This window comes from Brachycentrus maculatus, unplaced genomic scaffold (genome assembly GCF_059751285.1).
Source record: "Brachycentrus maculatus isolate JH-2025_06_01 unplaced genomic scaffold, ASM5975128v1 h1tg000104l, whole genome shotgun sequence".
NCBI lineage: Eukaryota > Metazoa > Arthropoda > Insecta > Trichoptera > Brachycentridae > Brachycentrus > Brachycentrus maculatus.
In genome coordinates this window covers 1,247,187-1,271,647 of record NW_028280858.1, presented here as the reverse complement: position 1 = coordinate 1,271,647, position 24,461 = coordinate 1,247,187, and the positions used below count along the sequence as shown (strand labels likewise).

General features: G+C 31.6%; 3 protein-coding genes across 4 annotated transcripts in view; 1 reads left to right on the top strand and 2 right to left on the bottom strand.

Moving 5' to 3' along the window:
• LOC148310223 (uncharacterized) overlaps positions 1 to 5,176 on the bottom strand; it is a 33,550-nt gene extending 28,374 nt beyond the window's left edge. The window contains exons 1-3 of the mRNA XM_088258843.1: positions 4,950 to 5,176; positions 2,026 to 2,104; positions 519 to 629 (exon numbers count right to left, since the gene is read on the bottom strand). Coding sequence (XP_088114969.1) covers positions 519 to 629; positions 2,026 to 2,104; positions 4,950 to 4,996 — 237 coding nt within the window. The 5' untranslated portion in view covers positions 4,997 to 5,176. The remainder of the gene's footprint in view (positions 1 to 518; positions 630 to 2,025; positions 2,105 to 4,949) is intronic.
• The window catches only part of Polr1F (RNA polymerase I subunit F), a 185,870-nt gene that overhangs the window by 41,864 nt on the left and 119,545 nt on the right, over positions 1 to 24,461 (top strand). The gene's annotated exons all lie outside the window — the stretch shown is intronic.
• pnt (ETS transcription factor pointed) overlaps positions 14,423 to 24,461 on the bottom strand; it is a 328,008-nt gene continuing 317,969 nt past the window's right edge. For both annotated transcript variants that reach the window (XM_088258845.1, XM_088258846.1), the window contains 3 exons: positions 22,334 to 22,452; positions 20,111 to 20,268; positions 14,423 to 18,554 (listed from right to left, as the gene is read on the bottom strand). In XM_088258845.1, the coding sequence (XP_088114971.1) occupies positions 18,491 to 18,554; positions 20,111 to 20,268; positions 22,334 to 22,452 (341 nt within the window). In that variant the 3' untranslated portion in view covers positions 14,423 to 18,490. The remainder of the gene's footprint in view (positions 18,555 to 20,110; positions 20,269 to 22,333; positions 22,453 to 24,461) is intronic.

Sequence of the window (24,461 nt, the reverse complement as noted above, 5' to 3'; positions counted from 1 at the left end):
TTGTGGTACGGGCGAATCGGACAAATAAGGGTTAAAGATACATTAAAATTTAAAATACACATCAATATTAAAAAAAAAATATTTGCAAAAATTAAAAATGTACATACATCGCTCACTCCTTTCAACAACGTCAAATATCAAAAAACTTGATTTTACAGGATATCGTTTTTTAAAGTTTAAAAATATAATAAAATGTATTAAAAATAAATATCAAGCCACATATCGAACCTTTCTCTGTGCAATAGATCTTTTTAGGTAGAACCAGAAGGTTTTTTCTCCATTTGAAAAATATTTAGTATATTTAAAAAAATAATTAATGTATACCTTTTTTTCAAAATGCAAAAACAACACTTTCTGCCCTGTGGCGGGTAAATATTAAGTTAAAAATATGCCGCTTTTACTGGGATAAAGTACATTTTCTGAGCATTCCGAAAACATGAACAACTGAAAATTGACGATTTTTGATAAATGACGTTCTTGAAAGGAGTGAGCGACATACATACTATATACAATACTACCTTTTGTTGAGTGGCGAAGTTTTCACCATCAGAATTGGTAGAATCGAAGCAGTAGTCAAAATTGAACATTTTGACTCTTTCTCTGCTGTCGCCAGCGTGACTAGTGGGCACCTTAACAAAAGAGTAAAACACATGTATCTCACATAGGGTTAACATATTTATAAATACTTCGTCTCGTTATTTATACCAAAATATCCATGGAGTTTTGTAAGTCAATATGTTGATAAGTTGATTTATCGTTTTATTTTTTTTAAATATTTATTAGTTGCCCAAGAAAATTATCTTTGCCAAGGTACAAGGATGTATAGCATATTCAGTTTATATGTCTTAAAAATTATGAATGTGTATAGTAAATTATAAATGAATAATATTGACTTATTTATAGATTTGGCGTTTAATTTGTAGAACTCCATTTTAATTTATATATTAAAACTTATATCGAAAATTATATATATTTAAACTTTATATTGAAAAACAACATTCGTTTGAAAATGCCAAAACAAGACTAAAATTGTCACGAATTTAATTTTTATGCGTTTTAAAAAATAAAATACAATTTAGTTGACTGAAAAAATCAGTGTTTAATTATAACATTTAATAAATAAATAAGATCGACCCCTAAAAATAATACAATACGAGTATATATCGGTAGTGTAATGGCAAAGGGGTATATCTGTCAAATTTTTAATTTTTAAGTTTGTTCCACAAAATGTCTAAAATAGTGTATTCCATAATCTGGCAAAAGGATATAGCTGTAGTTGCAATACTTATTTAGTTTTATTAATATATATACCGTATGTCCGCCTCCGTAGTGTAATGGTCAGCACGCTCGGCTACCGTTCTGGAGGTCCCGGGTTCGATTCCCAGGGGGGATAAAATAAATATTAGTGATTTTATCACTGTAATATTTATTCAATATTACCCTGGACTGGTACCTGAAGCGGAGGGCTGATCACCTTTCCTTCATGTGTAAACGATCAATATAACACTGCGTTTATATGACGCAGTGCCCTATGCATTATTGGGGTGCGGATAAGGGTTTTACATTACATATAAGTATATATATACATATAAAAATACGTAAAACAAATGAGTTATTTGATTTCACAAGTTTGTTTTTGCTGTCTTGTAAAATTTGGTCTGAGACAGATATACCCCTTTGCCTTTACACTACCGATATGTACAATATAATAAATACAATGGATTCAATATCTTATTTCAATCAAAATTGTTCATAAAGTTTATTTATATTTCTTATTCGTCTTGTCATATTTTCTAAATAAGACACGACTTAATCTACTAGAAATTTGAGCCCTATTGACTCATCAATTTTTGTCAACTGCATACTTTCTTTTGCACATTCTGTCTCTAATTCAAATTTTTTTTTTTTTAAATTGACGCATCATCAGTAAATGTCAGTCATCTTGTGATGACGTCTCATCACATTCTCAGATAGAGTTTTGTGTAATTTGATATGTTGTTGATGAAAATAAAGTATGAATAATACCTTCAAATTAGTGATGGCCACAGTGAGTTTGTCTTCCACGCTGACGACAGATCGTGATGCCTTTTCATCCTCTGATTCTCTGAAAAGAAGCAATTAAGGGAGATATTAATATCCTTTATGTTGTGTTGAGTCTTGAGACCACTCATATGTAAAAATAATTTCATCGCAACTTTCTTAAGGAGAAGAAAGAATGAGTAGTATATAATATTTAAAATGGGATTGTATACTGATTAGTCCGCCTCCTTAGTGTAAAGGTCAACACGCTCGGCTACCATTCTGGAGGTCCCGGGTTCAATTCCCAGGGCGGGGTCAAATAAATATAAGTGATATTTTCACTCTAATATTTATTAAATATTACCCTGGACTGGTACCTGAACCGGAGGTCTAATCACCTTTTCTTCATGTGCTAACGATCAAGATAACACTGCATTTATATGATGCAGTGCCCTATGCACCATTGGGGTGCAGATAAGGGTTTAAAGAGAAGAAAAGAAGAAGTATACTAGTGTGTCCAAATTTTTAATCTTAAATTCCGGATTTGCTCCACTTATAAATTATTCATATCAATATTTTTTATTGATATCTCAACATAGATGAAGAATATGAGCGTCTGGGAAATTACGGGGTTTCAAGAAGGTTTCTACTTATAAAAAAACATAATAATTTCAGCCATAGATGTCACCAAAAAAGTAGCAACAGACACACTCAAAATATTATGAAAACCAATTTGTGGAGGATGGGAATTGCACGGGCTATGGTGCACTCCCAACCGCCACTAAGTCTTGTTTCTCCTCAGAAGATGCGTTTATGAAAGGGAATACAATTAAATTCAATAATTACTTACTTGTTTCACAGTTTATTCTATTACGTTTGACAAGAATCAAAATAATCTATCGCTAAGTTACATTCTAATACAAAATAATTTTAACAGATTAAGTAACATTTTAACTCTAAATATTTGAATAATATATTCAGCTGTCCAAACTTAAAACACAGTAAGGAACATTTTTTGTAGTACGTTTTTTTGCATTTTTGGATTAACTAGAATCTACTTAGTCCAAAAATGTAGTATGTACCAAAATGTAACTAACTAAGTAGAACGTACTACAAAAAAATGTCCCTTACTGTGTTTTGAGTTTGGACAGCCGTATTGTGGCCGCTAAAAATTGTTTACATGTATAATGTTATGGCCTTTTCAAACATTCGTTTAAAAAAGGCCATAACTAGGCGAAACAACTGTCACAATAGTCATTTTTTATGTGTTTTTTAATAAAATACAACTTAGAAGACTCAAAAAATCTGTGTTTGATTTAAAAATTAATACATAAATTAAAACGAAGTTCTACAAATTAAACGCCAAATCAATAAATAAATAAATTAACAATAAGATTTTAATTTTATTACATTTGACAGATTTTTAGTCCGTTATATCCGAATTTCGTTAAACAGAGGTCCGTTATATCGAGGTTTTACTGTAATACAAATAAGATAAAAACATAGTATGTGAGTATCTATTTCTTAAGGTGGTGAAATTTATCAATTGCATCACAAACATCAGTATTTTGTAAATAGGCGTTCTATTCGTCGCGATCCGCCGGACGTGTCACTTGTATCCGGATGTCCCGTCTACCCAGAAAAAAAATTAATTCAGTGATCTCAAGAAATAAGTGCACCCCTAAGAGACCTGACCAGCACGAATTCGGGGTAAGTTTTTATTTTATTTTATTATAATATATTAACATTTTATTTGTATTAATCTTATGCTACGTATACTTTTTTACCCTTCTATGTATATATTTTATATTATGTCATGTGTTTTAATTTTAACAGTCATCTCAAGAAATAAAAGAGCATCCTTAAGAGACCTGACCAGCACGAATTCGGGGTAAGTTTATTTTATTTTATTATATTAACACTTTATTTGTATTAATCTTATTATGCAACGTATACTCTTTTTATTCTTCTATGTATATATTTTATATTATGTCATGTACTTTAATATATTTACTTAAGTTGCGTTATATTACTGAAATAGTATTAAATTATTTCCTTATATTGTGCAAAAGCCTTCCAGTCGTATGTAGGTACCAATAAATAAATTAATAAATAAATAAAATTATAAATATTCGCTTGTTCAAAGTTATACACGTATAGCTTTGAAATTTAGACACAACGTTGCATTCAAATACGCGTGTTTTTATATTTTTCACCTGTGACTGTAAAACATACGTTTTTTTAAACAGCTTTGTTGTCCACGATGGCGCGCCATCTGTTGAACATTACAGCCATACAAGCAATGCTGAAAATTATTCATGACAGACGGTATGTTTCTTGACATCTTCTTAAATACTTTATACCTACAAGGCTACAAGTATTGTAAAATTAAGCATTTTAGAAATGTGTTCTATCTATTTTCTTTCTATTTAAACAGCTTTGTTGACCGTAAAGGCAGCGCCATCTGTTGAACATAACAGCAACACATTTAGTACTTAATATTTCTAATTGCGGACCATATACTTCTTGACAGATTCTAAAATATTTTATACCTATAAGCATCGTGAAATCAAGCATTTCAGAAATGTGTGCAATCTACTACAATATTTTCTTACGCAATACTAAACATTTCTCATGGCGGACGGTATGCTTCTTGACAGCTGCTGAAATATTTTATACCTATAAGTATCGTGAAATCGAGCATTGCAGAAACGTGTGCAATCTATAATATTTTCTTACGCAATGCTAAACATTTCTCATGGCAGTCAGTATGCTTCCTGAGAGCTGTTAAAATATTTTATACCTATAAGTATCGTGAAATTAAGCATTTCAGAATTGTTGCCATCTTTTTTTTTTATTTTACCAGAGCAAAACACTCTGCCACGTGTTGCTATAACTAGTTTAAAAAAAGGTATAAAAGGTTTTCTTACCTTTGGGAGAGAGGCCTCACTCGTACAGCGATTTTCACATTGGACATTTTTAAATAGTCTAATATATACCACTTTTTTAAAACTCCAAATAACACAATTCCATCACATTAACAAATTAACGTCTTATTAACTCAAAGTTTAAATGTTTATGAGTTAAAAGGTGTTTACAACGCAATCAAATTTAACTGAAAAAAATATGACGTGGAGAATGAACTAAAACCGGGATCTAAATTTGCCAAAAACCTCGTCTGAAGTTTTCGAAATGAAAATATTATATTTTATTTGAAGAATGAAACCAGTATAAAATATATGGATGAGTAATCTCTAAATTAAAGGGAAAATTATCGAAGTACTAATTCATTATTATTCTGAACTACAAATTGTTATTTCTTACAACAAAAAGGCAGTACTGAAATATCTTCGTTGCATTTTTTAAAATTATTTATGTACCTACCGATTATTACAATACATTTCAAATATTGCGCAAGAGTTTGAAAGAATTGAAAAAGAAACATTTTGCTTTAATAATATGTAAATTTAGTGTAAAAAAAAGTTTAATTTAATTTAATAATAGGCTTAACTAAAGAAATAATAAAATAAAAACTATTTATGTATGTTACAGATTATTAATTTATACAAATGTATTTGCTTCCTTAAACAGATTATACCTAGAATCTGTTTAAAAATTTACAATTGAAAAATTTGCATTTCTATGTGTGCGTATATTTGATATTAACAATATACTATTTAATTTTCTTAAAAATTGGATTATTCCCTGAGGGTGATATATAAAGATATATTAGATGTCTCAATAAAGACGAAATTTTCTCTACAAAGTTGTATACTTAGACCGAAAACAATAAGTTTTTTTTTAATTTGGTGATACTGAACTTCTTTGTTAGTGGAAGAATGAGGTACGAACGCGATACAATAAATTGTGACTCAAATAAATTATTAAATTTTTGAAAGGTCCCAATTTTAAAACACTGCAAAAATAATTATTAATTATTCATAGTTTTAATCAACGATAGAAAATACTGACTATTCATAGAAATCGTGTGCAACTAACTAACCATCACGCCACTTTACCGCAAGGGTAGGCAGAGAACGCCACACCACTCTTTCTTTGCAAACATTCTTCGCCTCTTCCAAGTTCATACATCTCCTCACGCGTATAGTAAATATATAGATATTTAAAACAGATTTTAAAAGTTAAGTTTAATGATACAATACCATTATTTAAACTAACTGACTAGCTATCACGCCGCTCCCCACAGGGGTAGGCAGGGAATCCTCTTGAAAACAATTTTCTCCTTTTCCACAGTCATGCATCTCCTCGTACATATACTATATTATTCACACTATTACTATTATTATTTATTATTTATTTATCTTCTCACAAAGATAAATATTGATGTTTTGATTATTTTAAAAAATACTTAAATTTCATACTTTTTCTTTTTCATTATTAAAAATATGAATCAAATTGTGGTACTTGTACAACATTCAATCTACTTTATCACTGCACCATCTGTTTTTAAATCAATTAAACAATGTTTTAAAACAAACAAAAAACACTTCACTTTTAAACGTAAACACGGTGACTCAGTGGCATTAGGAAAGTCCCTCAATGTTTCCTCGAATCACTGATCGGTAGGTGTTCGGGTCAAGTTTACGGGTGTGAATCGGACATTAGAACGCACGTAAAACTGGAAACAATGCGCTTGTGTCGCACAAATAAACATGTCAATCTCTACAAAAGGGATCTCTTACGACTCCCATCTTCGGGAACTCTCAGAATGAGAGTCATCACAGGTTTCGGTTGGAGAAGGGAGGCGAGAAGCGGGTAAATATGCCCCAGTGGACATTAGATTCTTTATAATAATCGAATTTAATATCGTAGTCATACAGGAGAAAGTAGCCAAGTGCATTTTTTTTACAAAAACGTGATCATTGACTATTTGATAGTATACTAGCTTAATATTGCCCAGAAAAAATCCCAAAGGATTTTAAACATGGATTTTAAACATGGATTTTAAACATGGAAATATATTAGAAGTATAAAAAAATGACTAACTGCATTGATGTTTATTTTTCTACCAAGTAAGTGACTTAAATGGCCCTCCTGAACATTTTTACGTTTTGTCAGTTGGTCACTTTCTCCTGTACGACTACGATATACTTACCGCATTTTACGAACTATACGACGGACTTTTTTGTTGTTGTTGAAAAATTGCCTTCAATATTCAGATGCGTCTGATACTCGAAATTAATATAAAAATGTCTAGTATTTGATTTAAAATTCCCGCCTGTCTATCTGGTAACATTGTAACAATGTAATGATGGGAATCGTACAATAAAAAAATGCCACGACACAACACCTCACTTGTATTACACAAGAACACACTGCAATTGTGTAATGCGATGTTTTCTGGGGTGAACAATCTCCCCTCCCCCCTAACAAGGATTCCACGAGAGAGAGTTAACATCATTCAGAAAAAAAATATTTAAAAAAAATGCTTGAAAATTAATTTGCGTTTTAAAAGTCCTTAAAATACTGTAATATATTAATAAATTTAAAAAAATGATTATCTCTTTTTTTAATTACCTAACATCCAAGTGACTCTGAAATCTAGCTACGGCTTATGTAACACAGCTTATCATAACCCTACTCAGGCTTCAACTTTTTAAATTTCATAGCCTATGCCTACTCGTGAGTGGATTTACTCTTTGTGTTTAAAGTTACTATAATTTCATATAATTCATGAGTGAAAATTCTAGGCAAGAACACTCGCCTAGAGGCATAAGTTTATACATTTAATTGATTCTAAGTTAGCAGTGAAGTTACTTAGGTGTATAATTTTAATTATTGATTTTACTCAGGTAGTGAAGTTGATTATCTCCAATAACTGGCATCTATTCAATCCAATAACCTGTCAATTGATTCGCTCGACCAATTGTCCAACCTAGATGTCTGGCCTAGACAACGGATATGAATTATTTGACGATTTAGTTGACGGAAGTTGAAAAAAAACTTAATTAACTTAACGTTGATATCGGTCTATTTACACTACTTTTTGTACGACAATTTTCCCTTCGTAATCTAATATCCGTCCGCCTCCGTAGTGTAATGGTCAGCACGCTCGGCTACCGTTCTGGAGGTCCCGGGTTCGATTCCCAAGGGGGTAAAATAAATATAAGTGACTTTTTTCACTGTCGTATTTATTCAATATTACCCTGGACTGGTACCTGAAGCGGAGGGCTGATCACCTTTCCTTCATGTGTAAACGATCAAGATAACACTGCGTTTATATGACGCAGTGCCCTATGCACCATTGGGGTGCGGATAGGGGTTTTATTATTTTATTATTATTAATCTAATATAATTGAGGAGTTTTATTGATGGTGTCAATCTAGATTTTTTTATTAGCCACCGGCGGCTGACACTACCTTATTTTACGTTAACTTATTTTAGGTTTATTTTTTGAACACGTGCGCACAAAAAATAAAATGATTGTGACATTTTAACCAACCTTTGACATGAAGTAAGCCCTGTTTATTTATTTGCAATTAAAATACAATATGTGTATAATACAATATTTACCTATAATTATAATATACCCCCAATACTTCAGAAGCACTTCACGCGTCGTTATAATGAGACCTCATTAATTTGCATATATTTTTATAATTTATTCAGAATGGACATGACCCCTCTCCTACGATAAGGTGATTGACCAACGCCATCTATAGAATTCTTCCTATTGTGTTTGACACGTGAAAAATCACAATAAAATCTTAAGTTTTGTACTGACATATCCTGGTGGAATTGCATTTCATGTAATAAAATAACATTCATTCATTCAAACCCTTATCCGCACCGCAATGGTGCATAGGGCACTGCATCATATAAACGCAGTGTTATCTTGATCATAAACACATGAAGGAACGGTGATCAGCCCTCCGCTTTCGGTACCAGTCCAGGGTAATATTGAATAAATATTACCGTGAAAAAATCACTTATATTTATTCGACCCTCCCTGGGAATCGAACCCGGGACCTCCAGTACGGTAGCCGAGCGTGCTGACCATTACACTACGGAGGCGGACAAATAAAATAACAACTAAGTATATATTTTTTTATAAGATAGCAAAATCAAAATTTCCACAATATTTTCGTAAAATTGGGTTTGAACCCAAAAATGCTGACTCGTTGTTGCACTGTTTATCAACTCATATTTTAGAGATTCGTTAAAAAATCAATTTCGTTAGTTTTTACTAGTAAAAACTTAGGTTGGGACAAACTTTTGACTAAGATTACCCTCCTCGTATACAAATAAAAAATACAAAAAAAAGTATCGATAAATTGCTAAAGAATCAGTTTGTCATAGGGTCCTTAAAATAAATGTTCAATTATCCGTAATGTAGATACAAAAAAACAACAAAAAAACAAGTTGAATCATACCCTTTAAATAGTACTTGACGAAAATGGCGCTATATAAATTATCCAAAATTATTATTATACTCTATATTTACAAACATGTATCGATATTTACACATGAAATATACATATACACATAAATACATATGTATAGTATTTGTAGTGACTAGTAGATAAGAATGAAAAACCGACTCACCTGATAACTGCACCAATTTTATCGACCTCCACATCGATGACCACATTTTGTGAAATACGGATAGCACATGGATTATTTCAAAAACTAAACTCACCACATGGGATGATGTGTGGATTTAAACCAGCTTTAAGACACAATCATGATATGAGAACAAAAAAAAACTATTATTTCGAAGGAAGAACGGACGAGGTAACGAAACACCTTTTGCGAATCCATAGCTGCAACTGAAAACAGATAACAAAATTTGCAACAATAATTTAAAAGCCCAAATTTAAAACGAGGACTAAACGATGGTCTATTTATGTATCAGTTTTTTTTTTAAATTACCTGACGCAGGGGTTCCCAAAGTGTGCGCCGTGGCGCCCTGGGTGGCCGTAGAAAGTATAGAGGGGCGCAGTGAGCACCACACCACTCTGTCCTTGCAAACATTCTTCGCCTCTTCCACGTTCATGCATCTCCTTATACATACCCGCCGATTGTTACGACTCCTAACCTGACCACTTTCAAGTATTTGGCATACCTTATCGTATCATGTTTTTCTCGGTCTTCCTCTGCTTCTTTTCCCAATAGCATTCAATAGATATTATCAGAAATAAATATATAAAACAAAGGTACCTAATATGAAACATCTATCGTAAGATTTATATGATAGATGATGGAAGCGTGAACATCCCAGGGCTTACGACCTGGCATTTGAATGGCTTAAGCGATCACTTTATACCTCCTCTTTGTCCTCTTGCTTACCTTTTAATGTATACGCCTTAAATATTTTGCCTGTAATGCATATATTAATTTTTGAATAAATTGAAATTGAAATTGAAATTGAATTGAATTAGTTCCATGCTTTTAGGTCATAGAACTAAATCAATTCTTGCTTTATCCCGAAGTTCCAGAAATCCACTGGGATTTGCGATTGGGAACGGTGTCCAAAAATATTTCCCATCTGGAGTGAGATGCTCTGGGCGCCGCGCGCTGTTTAGGGGGGGGGGGGCACGGAAGGGGGGGTCTGACCTGACTTCTGGTTAGGGTGACCATATACTAAAAATATATTATATCACCTGGGTCAGCATTAAGTAAAAAATGAAAAATAAAACAAATTTAAATAAAAGAGAAATATTTGTGTTTTTATTATTTACTCAAATATTTCATTTTCATGCTATTTCTGTGAGCCTAAACGGTTCATTATTAGAAATAGGTATCAAATTGTGCTAGAGTGGGTTCGAACCGAGAAACTCTGACTTAAAGAGATTCGGACCTTGCATACAAATAAAAAGTCTCTAAAAAGTCTCCGCTGGTTTGAGGAAAGCTTTTATTAAATAAAAGCTTTCCTCAAACCAACATAGATGTCTATTATGAACTCATAGGTACTGTGTCACGAGATTAATCAATATATCTAGGGGTTCCAAAATTTTGAGTAGTGTGGTTGTCTACCATGGATAGAAAGGATCAAATATCTAATTTAACATACTCAACCTATAAAGGATTGTATTACAGTCGTTTTGTGTTTATATCAGTCGGTATAAACAACATTTTCATTCATAATTTTCTTTAAGAAAATTCGCCTTCGTAAATGCGTTGTTTTCGTTAGTTGGCAATGAATGACGTCACAGAAACGATGGACTTATTTTAATATTGGTAACATTGCTAAATTATTGGCGGCTCTATTTGTTGGTCCACCCTCCCACCCCCCCCCCTCCCCTCATATTTGTATAACACAAATGGTAGTGTAGTAGTAAACAAACAATCCACACTACTACTATTACAGCTCTATAAACCATAGACAATAAACCATATGACGTCATAAAACGTTCGATGACGGAAATTTGATGACGTATACAAACGCACGTTTTTCGTTTTATTCAAATGTCTAAAGTTTAAACTTTAATATAATATCTCCCTTAGTTCTCTACAGATTTTAATAAGAATGTAATCGATAGTCTTGAAATTTTACATATTAATTCTTTAGCCAATAAACCAACATCGTGACAAAAATCTATTGTTGAATGTTGCACGTGTGTAAAATAATGGTTAAATATCACGATATGTGATTATTAGCTAATAAATTAATATGAAAAATCACAAGACTATCCGTGACATTCTTATTGAAATCTGTAGAGAACTAAGGGAGATATGAATATTTAAACTTTAGATTTTATCAACAAATAGAGCCGCCAATAATTTAGCAATGTTACCAACATTAAAATAACTCCATCGTTTCCGTGACGTCATTCATTGCCAACTTACGAAAATAACGTTTTTTCGAAAGCGAATTTTCCGAAAGAAAATGATGGATGACAATATTAATTATATCGGTTGTTATAAACACAAAACGAGTCTAATACAATCCTTTAGAGGTTGAGTATGTTAAATTAGATTTTGCTCCCGTCTGACAAAGATCTATTGTTGCCTATGTATTTATTTTAGAATCCAATTCTTAAACGCCTGATGGTCACCCTAATCGGAACTAAAATAGGCGTCGGGTTTATTTATGTCCACTTTCGCTGCAAACGGAAGATGCTTCCTTATTTTTTACTGTCTCCTATCTCCTCACCATATCAGCAAATTAAAATTAGGGTCAGTCACCAAAACTCATTCACTGTTTCGTGCTGTTTAGATAAATCAAGATAAATTGGACGTCTCAGCAGAGACGAAACCATTTTTATTAATAGACCTTACGATTTGCGATTGGCTGACTTAAGTGATCACTTTGTACATTTACTTTATAAGTTTCTTTAACCTTTTCCACTCTGACCATTTTTTCTCATAACTGATCAGCTACTCTGATCAAAAAAATGTGACGTTTTTCTACCATTAAAATAAATATTATGGTTCCCTAATTTTGGGACACTCTGTTTGGCAATTCGTATGACCATTCGTTTTTATAACTGAACTTGAAAGTATAACTTTCATAGTTTTCCATGGAGGATTAACTATAAAATATTTATTTTAAACACGTAAAATGCAATTTCATTCATTTTAACTACTAACTCACAAAATTTTGAAATATAATAGCTCCACAAAACGAAAAAATATGGTCACAAAAAGTGGGAGTATCCTTGGAGAACCGTCATAAATGAAGGATAACGACTGACTGTCCCAAAAAATATTAGCCTATGAAAAATATTCTATCACCCAAAATGATAATCTATTTTTCCTAGATTATATCTAAGCAATGGAAAGTTTTATTGAAGAAATATTGGTTGATTCAATATGTTTTTTGGTAGAATATACTTGGGTGATAGAGAAACCAATGATTAAACTTATACCTGCGCCGGGCCAGACGTTGTGGCCCACGGAGCTGCCTAATAGAATCATACGGGCCAGAATGTCTGGCCTACAGTGTGGTAAGAGTTAAGACAATAGGGTGATTGTATTGAGTATGGTCTACCTTGCCTCTAGGCAACCTTATTTCTATTAAAAAACTTTGTTTTATTTTTTATTTTTTCTTCTCTGACCACAACTTCTTTTCTGATCCCATTTTCTATATTTTCTTATTCTTCTTCTAATCCTTATCCTCACCCAATGGTGCATAGGACACTGCATTGTATTAAAACTGTTATCTTGATCGTTACTTACATGAAAGCAAGGTGATCACTCCTGCGCTTCAGGGACTAGTCCAGGGTAATATTGTTAAAGAAAAACACTTGTTTTTTAGCACTGAGTTACAGTGGAACCTCTCATAACGAGTTTAATTCGTTCCAGCATCTTACTCGTTCAGGGAAACATTTTTCCCATACAAATCAATGCAAAATACAATAATGCGTGCAGTCCAAAAGAAAATAATTTTTGTTTTTGTTTTTATTAGTTTTTTAATGTTTTTTTTCAACATTTATTCCAATAAAATTACTTATTAATTTTATTGGAATAAATTACTTCGAATTTACAATGTGAAGATGATCGTTGAATGTTCAGTTCATAATAATGGCAAAATATAAACCATGTTTAATTATGAGTGTAAAAAAACATACATCATAAAACGAAAACTTTTTCTTTTTTCTTAGTCATTCTCTCGTTATCTATTCGCTCCACATGTCCATACCACCTTAAAGAACGCTTCCTAATCTTTTCAATTATCCCTAGTCCAGCCTTACATTCCTTTATTATATCTTCGTTTTAAATTCTGTTACATGTACAATGATTTTACACACATTCGTGCACTTCAACAGCGTTCAATAAAAACAAATAGATAAATATATTTGGCTCGGGCAAATCAATACTGACAAGTTGGAATACGATTTGCCCAAGCAGCATACGGACCCATCAATGCAATCCTTGCCCGAGTCTTGCTCAGAATGGGAACTGGGAACTGGTTAACAGACTTCGGACGGGTAAGGTATTTCTATCCATTTGGTCGATTGATGCTTAAGGGCGGGAAGGGTATTTTTACCTTCTATGCCGGCCTCATTTCAAAAACAGAAAAGAAGGAATTATTTAATGTTTTTATATGAATATAAACCCATCTATTTGTTTAAGTCTAAACTATATATGTTCACAATTCGGTAGTGTAAAGGCAAGGGGGTATATCTGTCTCTGACCAAATTTTACAGGAGAGCAAAAACAAACTTGTGAAATTAAATAACTCATTTGTTGCATGTATTTTTATATGTGTATATCTTAACAAAACTAAGTAAGTATTGCGACTACAGCTTTATCCTTTTGCCAGATTATGGAATACACTATTTTAGACATTTTGTGGAACAAACTGAGAAAATGAAAAATTTGACATATATACCCCTTTGGCATTACACTACCGAATTATCAAATCCCGTCGCTAACGGTTCGCAGGCGTATAAAAACCGAAATGTAGTCCGAAATGTGTGAGGTAATGAAAAACAGATTCATAAATATATATTTTTTATTTTAACATCATTTATCAATACATACAAATTCATATGTACGGGCCAATGAAACAATAATGTCTTAATTCACTAAACTATAACATGCCTAACACAACAGCAAGGTGGATCGCTTCTTTGTGCAGTATATAATTATATTCTTAGTTATTAGTTCAAGTGACCGATATAAAAAGAAATTATAGTTATTTAGTCTAGTAAGAATAATCACATAATGTCTAAAAAGAATATTATCATTCATATTAAAACGAAATCCCTTAAAACGAGATCATTCACTTTCACAACAAGAAAGTTTGTAAAGTGTTTACTTGTAATTGTAATTGTTTGTAAGTGTTTACTTGTAAATATGCATAATCATCCTATAATGTTTCATCACCAATACGTCGTTTGTTGCAGATTTGGTTACGTTTTTTACAAAAGTTCATTTGCAGAAGAAAGAAATTCTTGTGAAATCAAAATGGGCAAAATTATCTACGAAAACAAATTATAATTTCTGATAAAAATTTGATTTATGTATCGAACATTTAACTAATGAATCGTTTAACTAAAGTTATCTACCGAAAATAAGTTATATACACGACACGGTTGTACTATCAACTAAAAATGTGATCTGATAATAATTGATTTTATTTGTTCGGTATTTTTATATACATTCTACTTTTTAAAGTTCAAATCAAATTCATACATCGATGCCTTAGCGCACAAACATACTACAAGAAATGAGTATCCAATTTTGCATCAGAGCAATTTTAACCTTTATAACAACAAAAACAGTGTAACAGTATTATGTTTCTTCTTTGATCATTAAATAAATTACTTATGTTAAGTAACAATAAATATTTGAAAACAAAAATCTGAGATATTTGCAAAAATGTAAAAATCGAAATACTTTTGTACAGAAAAGACAGTGGTCCATAAGATATTACTAAAATCGTATATAATTATTAAGTGTTACAAAGTTGACGCTGAGAAAATTTGTCAAAAAGCATTGAATACAATTACATAATTGTGTAGATATATGATTAAAAAAATAAAAGTCAAAGGTTACATAATATTTTATACTTCCTAATGAAGATTTACAAATCTCATTGGCTACTTTGTGCGCTATGGAATTTATCTGAGTCAGGAGATGGAATTTTGGCATTTTGATTCAAAATGTAGAGTGGGTATTTAGTAATTTCTTCACTAATAAGTTGAAAACCAAAAAAAATATTATAAATATAGTATATTTGTGCGCTGAGGTATAATATACATACATCTGAACTATTTGATTGCTGTTTTTCTATTGTGCGTGTGTAAAAACTTTAAATTAATTTAAGTGAAATAGTATTCTGCAAATCCAACATTATTCATTGAAGGTTTCGATATCAGATTAATAATAACTACAATAATTTTAATTATGTTGTCAAAATGGATACAAAAAGTAGTTCAATGGAAATACCAAAACACTAAATTAACATCGATACATACAGCAGATTCTCAGTTTACTTGGATCCAGGATATTAGTCTGTATTTTAAAAATCACTGAAAAAGTTGGTTCCAAAATAATTCATGTTTTGTGATAATCGAACATGTTTGCATTACCATTAATTGTCATATCATTTAAGGAAACAATTATGCTATTCAATGTTTCTTTCATTACTTTAGACTCCAGTTTATTTTTCAGGCAAAGTAGAGAGAAATAATAGTGAATTTAACAACCCAAGAAATTTATTTGATATCCGTGCTGGCAAATTAAGAGCTTACTGTATTATGTATATCGCGCACTCCTTTCAAGAACGTCATAAATCAAAAAACTTGATTTTTCAGGAGAACGTTTTTAAAGTTTAAAAAGAAATCACAATGTATTAAAAATAAACATCAAGCCACTTATTGAACTTTTTACTGTGCAACAGATCTTTTTAGGTAAAACCTGAAGGTTTTTTCTCCATTTGAAAAATATTTAGTATATTTAAAAAAAATAATTAAACAATAGCTTTTCATCAAAATGCAAAAACAACATTTTCTGCCCTGTAGCGGGTAAATATTAAGTTAAAAATATGCCGCTTTTGCTGGTATATAGTACATTTTCTGGGCATTCCGAAAACACGCACAACTCAAAATTCACGATTTTTGATTTATGACGTTCTTGAAAGGAGTGAACGATATGTGTTATAACTTGGAAAAATGATGTATAAAATTTTGCAACAATCTCAAAATTTGTGACTTACTTTATTCGATAAAATCTCATAAAATACAATAAACTTATCGAAAATTTAAAGCTATGTGATCCGTTTTGAACACACAAGTAACATTAACTCTTTTATACAATAAGTGTCGTAAAAAGTACATAAAAAGTACAATTAAAAATGTGCTTTTATTTTCAAATGTAAACAGTTTGGGGGCTATCGTTTCCATGATTTCACATTCTCTCTTCTCTCTTCTCTCGCACACAACTTCATTGTTTTATAATTAAGTAGTTAACATTATGATATCTTTTTGCATCTTCTAATATTACTTTATATGAATCTATATACAAAATCAACAGAATGTTTTACAATTAATTACTGTTGTTGGCCAAAATCACAATAACGGGAATTTTTTATTTATTAATCTGTTGACTTCTTAATTTGTAGACAAAGAAGAATTCGTTTTGATATTTTTTAATACATAAGGTAAAGACAATTTGGGAACATTAAAAATAAACACAAATAGACATTTTAAATTAAATTTGATAGTTTTATCGGATTGTTTGGGTTTTCTTGATCACTGGGTTGGAGGGTTTATAACGATTAACCAAAAATTTATTGATTTGGCGTTTAATTTGTAGAACTCCATTTTAATTTATGTATTAATTTTAAATGTTGTATAGCTACATAAGGACTGTAGTCCATTTGATCTTCACAATCTATAATTTAACATTAATATAATTTTTTATGTGTTTTTGTTAATAAAATACAACTTAGTAGACTCAAAAAATCTGTGTTTGATTTAAAATTAATACATAAATTAGCCAAAAAATTCGCTAAAACCATCAAGTCAAACAATCTTCGTTTTGGAAAGGATTTTTCAAAAGAATATAACGTCTAATATAAAGTCCAGATTACTTTGATAATGAATGATAATGAATGCTTATAGTATGCTGTCATGAGATCAAAATAAAATCATTCATGAATTTGAAGCTAATTTTTATATAACAATTAACTATCAATAATGAAATATGTATTCCCATATGTTGAACTGTTATATCAGCACCTGTACTGAATTTCATACAACTAGAATATAATTGAAATTAAATAAATTGAACCAGATGTTTCCGTAAAATAATACTGAATTATAAAAAAAAATACATATTTTTAGGCATTAAATCTATGTTTTTGGCGTTGCAATAAATGGGAATAAAATATAAAGATACGGGCGTAAGCCACGTGTTGAATAATATTTTTTTTTATAACGTTACTTAAGCAACCCTCTCGATACTTTTAAATACTTTGGTTCTGCACGACAAAATACATGGTGTTAATAATTTTAAAAATTGTCTCAAAAACGAAAATTTAACAGTAAAAATATTTGAACAATGAATGGAAGATATTTAAGGCACCAATGGTCTCAGGATAAAATATTTATATTTATATTCGTCACATAATAAAATCAAATTAATAATGTTTTCATAACCAGTCAAGTTTGACTTGACTGTAAAATTGCGAAACCTGCGAATTTGTGCAAAGCAGCACCTCAATAATTATATCAGAATTAAAAAAATAATCATTTATCGTATGCATCATTTATTGAAATGGTATGCGATAACTGGGTACAACCAAACAAAAAATAATATAAAACGTTAAAAACTGGGTTCGTTTTCCTAATGTTAATATATATGTTACATAACTATCAATATTTTCAACATCATCGTAAGAAGATAAGATTGCGATTATGTATTTTGTTTGGATCAGGCCAACATAACAGTTATAGTATCACCGTACTTAATCCATTTATAGTTCCTATGATACTTTTTTTTAACTAATCTATATTTTCTTTACTGGATAAACCATTTTGCGCTTGTTCGGGACTCTTCAGTCGTCATCCTTCTTCTCCAACTTCAAGTCCACCATGGAGTGCAGCTCTTCTGGAGAATACCTGCAAATAAAAGGATGTTATTTTATTTATTGTTTTGGCATTAACTTTGTGGTAAGACATGTTACAATGATTAAAGAAAACACTTCGTTTTTTACCACTTGAGTTTAATTATAGACTACATGTTGTAGAAGTTAAACTAATCACTCATTTCACTCTCATAAATTAAAATTATTACACCTTGTTCCATATAAAGGCCAAATTATGAATTATCTTGAAAATTTAGAAATCCAAAAAAACCTGAATTCTAATAATAATTTATTAAATAATATATTGTTTCAAAATTCTTCACCATTGCTTTCCATTTTTCCTTTGTTTTCAAACTCCGTCCCTTGACTAACCCCTTCCCCTTACTTTCCCCTCTCCTTATTTATAGAATAATTTTATATTTTATATTTTAGTTATTATACATACCTGAATGATGGAAGTTTAACTTCTGAAACATGTAGTCTATAATAAAACTCAAGTGGTAAAAAACGAAGTGTTTTCTTTAATCATTGAAAAAGGATGTTATTTAAAACATTTTTCTTTGAAACAATATTTTTAAAATTTTACCATGTCATCCATATTGGCGTATTATATAGAGGGACAACTGTTCTTACTCTACCATTTTGGTATGGATTATAGTTGCCTTATTGTTTACGGGAAACTCTTAAAAGCGTCTTTTACATATTGTTGGTAGAGAGCGAGAGATACTTATAAACATTCTATTTGCTTACATTTATTAGAGCGAGAGAAATGCCAAAAAATACTGTACAGATTGAAATCGGGTTTGCGGTTACTTGTGATAAGTATACTGAGGGTCGGGCGGCAAACTGTTTGAGTATGATTAGGGTTGGGTTTGATGAAAACTGCCCAACAACAATGTGCTAAAAGAAGAGTTTAAAAAAAAATTATACGATGAGTATTGATCTACATCGAAGTCCTAGACATTTGTACAGTTTATACAACTTAGTAGAAGTACAGGTGTACCAACCCTAAGCATTCCTTCTATCCTTCATTTAATCTATTATCATTCTGATTAAAATAATAATAAATAATAAAACCCTTATCCGCACCCAATGGTGCATAGGGCACTGTGTCATATAAACGCAGTGTTATCTTGATCGTTTACACATGAAGGAAAGGTGATCAGCCCTCCGCTTCAGGTACCAGTCCAGGGTAATATTGAATAAATATTAAAGTGAAGAAATCACTTATATTTATTTTACCCTTCATGGGAATCGAACCCGGGACCTCCAGAACGGTAGCTAAGCGTGTTGACCATTACACTACGGAGGCGGACTAAAATAGGGCAATTTTTTTGTAAATTTAAACTACGATACTAATATACTTTATGAAATTCATGAATTCCATTAATTAATATGTGTAATTCCACTAATAAAAGGTGTCAGAGAGCAGTCTCAACAAAGCAGACTCAGTCTCTGTTTCTGTGACGGACCTTCCAAATAAATATGTGCATATAAGCCTCTTTACTGTATACTTGAACTTGAAATGGCCATGAAACATGTGAGATGCAGATTGGCTTTTGGGAAGGTAATGAAGTACGTAATTCTTACCCGAGAAGATTCTGCAAATCACATACAAAGCGGTACACATATCGCTTGCCGGCAGTTTTATGTATAATATTCTTGTCATAGTAGTAACGCAGTCCACGGGAGAGCTTCTCGTAGTTCATCTTGGGCTTGTTCTTGCGGATTCCCCAACGGCGTGCCACCTGCAATGCGTACAATACGTGCATTTAATAATCGACACAAAGACATTTGATCATCAGGTTGTTCGAAATAGGGCAGAGGGGCTTCCATACATTACTATATTCCTATAAAGAAAATTCATCCAGTTTGATGTGTAGCAATAAGCCATAGGTTTATGTCATACTCATTCTGTCCTCACATACAGTCCTATATTCCTCTATATCCATACGTCTTGTCATACATCGCTCACTCCTTTCAAGAACGTCATAAATCAAAAATCGTCAATTTTAAGTTAAGCGTGTTTTCGGAATGCCAAGAAAATGTACTATATCCCAGCAAAAGTGCCATATTTTTAACTTAATATTTACCCGCTACAGGGCAAATATTGTGGTTTTTGCATTTTTAAGAAAAGGTAATGTTTTATTATTTTTTTAAATATACTAAATATTATCAAATGGAGAAAAAACCTTCAGGTTTTACTTAAAAAGATCTGTTGCACAGTAAAATGTTCAATGAGTGTATTGATATTTATTTTTAATACATTGTATTATATTTTTAAACTTTAAAAACATTCTCCTGAGAAATCAAGTTTTTTGATTTATGACGTTCTTGAAAGGAGTGAGCGACATGTCGTCTGGCTACATATGTAGATTTTCAATGATACCAGATTTCAGAATCTGAATTCACTTTCACATTTCCCAAATATACCATCTTTGTTATTATCTCGTCATTAATTTGCTCCACATATCAAAATCACTTCAAATAGTTGTTTATATTTTCAAATATGTATATTTTTATATGATGAAGCATATATTTTTAAACCGAAAGGAATATAAAAGTCTGAGCATCCCAGGTTTTACTACCTGGCACTGGCTGGCTTAAATGCTCACATTATACACCGTGCAACATTCACCATTCTGCCCATCATTGAAGATCTATAACATATATCTTGATATATCGTCATCGGTGTAGAAATCAAATGTTTGATTTTCAACTACTCCTAACTTTTTCTAAGATTCCATTGCAATGCCTTCATTTTTCATTCTATCATACATCAATTTTCCATACAATCGAGTTCACTCTACCTATATAGATACTTACTAATCCCATGTTTAGCTTTCATACATGGTGTTGGCACAAGCACTCTATTATGTACTGCTAGTTTAGCTTCCACGGATGTACTTTTATTTGGAATTAATGTTTACAATGAATTCTGCAATCACAAATTGATGACTATCATCTTTATTCATTTACGCTGGGATAGTCTACAACAGATTCAACACTTTGGTAACATTTTTCTCAACCAAACATTCATTTGAGAAACAATAAACCATTTAAACATAATGATATATTATTTCGAGAAATAAAAATACTTTGTGTTCTGATCCACTCACATTTTTATTAACCAACTAGTGCGGACCACATCTTATCTAATAAACATTCGTTCAATTTTGAAGATGGGATAAAGATTTTTCATTGTTATAACAGAACTAGTCAAATTAATAATTTAGATGTGTTAGAAATAAAAAAGCGGCTAAACAAAAATTAAATATAATTAATAACCAAATAAACGTTAGTCAAAGTCCCATTTTTAATATTTTTCCCATAAAATCAAACCCAACCTAAACAGAGTTATCCCCTTCCTTGCTCTTACCCCTCCTTAAAACACCATTACCCCCACCCCTACCTTTTTGAAACCCAACAACTTGTACACTGTTCCTTTTTATATATATATTTAGTAATAAATGTAACCCTGAAGAGGGCAACAGGTTGTTGCCGAAACTAGTTGGTTAATAAAAATGTGAGTGGATCAGAACACAAAGTATTTTTATTTCTCGAAATAATATATCAATATGATCCACAAAGTTAATGCTTTCAATATTCAAAACATAAACATAATGATGGATCATACCATCATCATCAACATAATGATGGATCCATCAAACATACTTGATGGATCTTTATATCATTGATGTATTCAAATACTAAGGGTGGTAATAAATAATAGCCATCTTGGGATCTTGCCACACTTGGAAAAATTTCTAGGTCCTATTTATTGGAAAAATCGTTATTTAAAAAATACTTTACCTCATCGGGATCGGTGAGCTTGAACTCCCAGCCGTCTCCGGTCCAAGAGATGAAGCCCTGGCAGGACTTGTCAGTCAGTAACTCCAGGAGGAACTGCCACAACTGGATAGGTCCGGAACCTACGACATACATTACATTTTAGACCATCTTTAAATGTATAACATATAATACAATAATTTTAAAAAAATATAACATTTCGACCGGCGTCATCGTGTAGTTAGGTAGATTCTTGACTGTGAAACTGGCATCGGGGGATTGATTCTGGCCAATCGCAAAACGAATTCGAGAATGATTCATTCTGTGTCCACAACATATTTCTCAGATCTAACGTATTGTAACAATCTTAGTATTTCATTCGTATACATATATATATTTATATTGTATGTGATATTTCAATATAACAACAACATTTTTGTAATGCAGTAATTAGTGCGATTTTCACCATGCTGGATCGCAAGAAGCCTTCACTCAAATGATGATCAAGTTAACACTGTGTCAATCTGATGCAGTACCCCATTTGAGTGTGAATAGGTGTTAAAGAAAGAAAGTCAATTAGTAAAAAAAGAAACTTAACTCATTGTTTGCGGGAAACACTTAAAATTGTCTTTTACATATGCACTATTGGTAGAGAGCGGGAAGCGCTTATAAGCATTATATTTCATTACTTTTGGTAGAGCGCAAGATACTGAAAAACATTGTATGGATCGGACTTGGGTTTGCGGTTACTTGTGGATTAGTATACAACCCTAATTAGTATACTAATTAGGGTCCAGGTTGATAAAAAAACTGTGTGTGTTAAGAAATGGACTTCCATAATGCAGATAAATATGATATGTATTAAACCGGCAAATAATGCATTCGCCTGTGTTATATGTTGTGATAACATTTAAAAAGTATAATAACACAAGATTGCCCAAAAACATCTGACATTAATTATTAAAACTTGCACTTAAACTAAACTTCTCACATTATTTTTACTGAGATTGAATCAAATATGTTCTTCAGCATAATATATCTTGACATATATCACAGGTCATTTGATGTAAGATCAAAGACCCAAAAGATAAACCAAAATACAAAGTTTTAATCATTACTCAGGGTCCTTAGAAAGATGTAAACATGGCTGTATTTCCATAGAAGTACTTTTTTTACTTGTGTCACCTTGATAAACACATAATATTTGCACTGTTTTCCTCATAACCATATTCACTATCCATAAACAACTTAATACATAGTACTAGAATGAAGATGCTACCTATGTTTAAACGGCGGCAAATATAAACGTAATCATATATAGGAATGAGAAACATTAGATTATAAAAATGTAGCCAACAGTAATACACAAACTTCACAAAAACTTAATATTTCCACATGTGAAGATGACAGAATAATGACGACAATAACTGTCTACCTACCTGTGCAAACTGCTAATGAAGTCAAGTCGTAAAATATAAGGTTATAAAAATACAAGTGCTATGATGTTCTAACCTCTACATTGTGGGAGTTTTAGCATATTAGTTTTAAGATTTGATAGTGTAAGTTGGCTGTTGATAATACAAGTATGTGTCTCTATTGAGTAAAGAAATTTATGCAAGAATACGTAATATATTTAGATATATAATGAATTCATTTAAATAAATATGGCCAGTTCATATGGTGCCATTTTCTAGAGAAATCCCCTCAAGGGCGCTTTACAATTTGCAGTAATTTTGTGTTTTGCAGCTTTCCATTTTCACATTTTAATATTTATGAAGATAGTTACGCAATACAATCCATATATATGGGTAAAAGTGAAGAGTGTCACTTTTTATTTTGTTTTTTGATAATTTAGAGACATTCTACATAATAAATGTCACTTTAACCTAGCTGTCTTGAACAGGGGGATCGAAATCCCCCTGTTTGAGCATATGTGAATTTTATATTGATAATTTAAGTATTATAATGGTGGGAGCTGACTGGAGCCATTTCGTCGTAACGTGTTACGTTACGATGCGAGCATTCGTACAGTCAGTACAGCGAGCCAAGCTCGTTTCGAATACTCCATCCGATGTTCGGATGCTCGCCGCGAACGTTACGTTACGACAAAATGCTCCGCTCAGTCCCCACCTTAAGAGCTACTTATTCCATA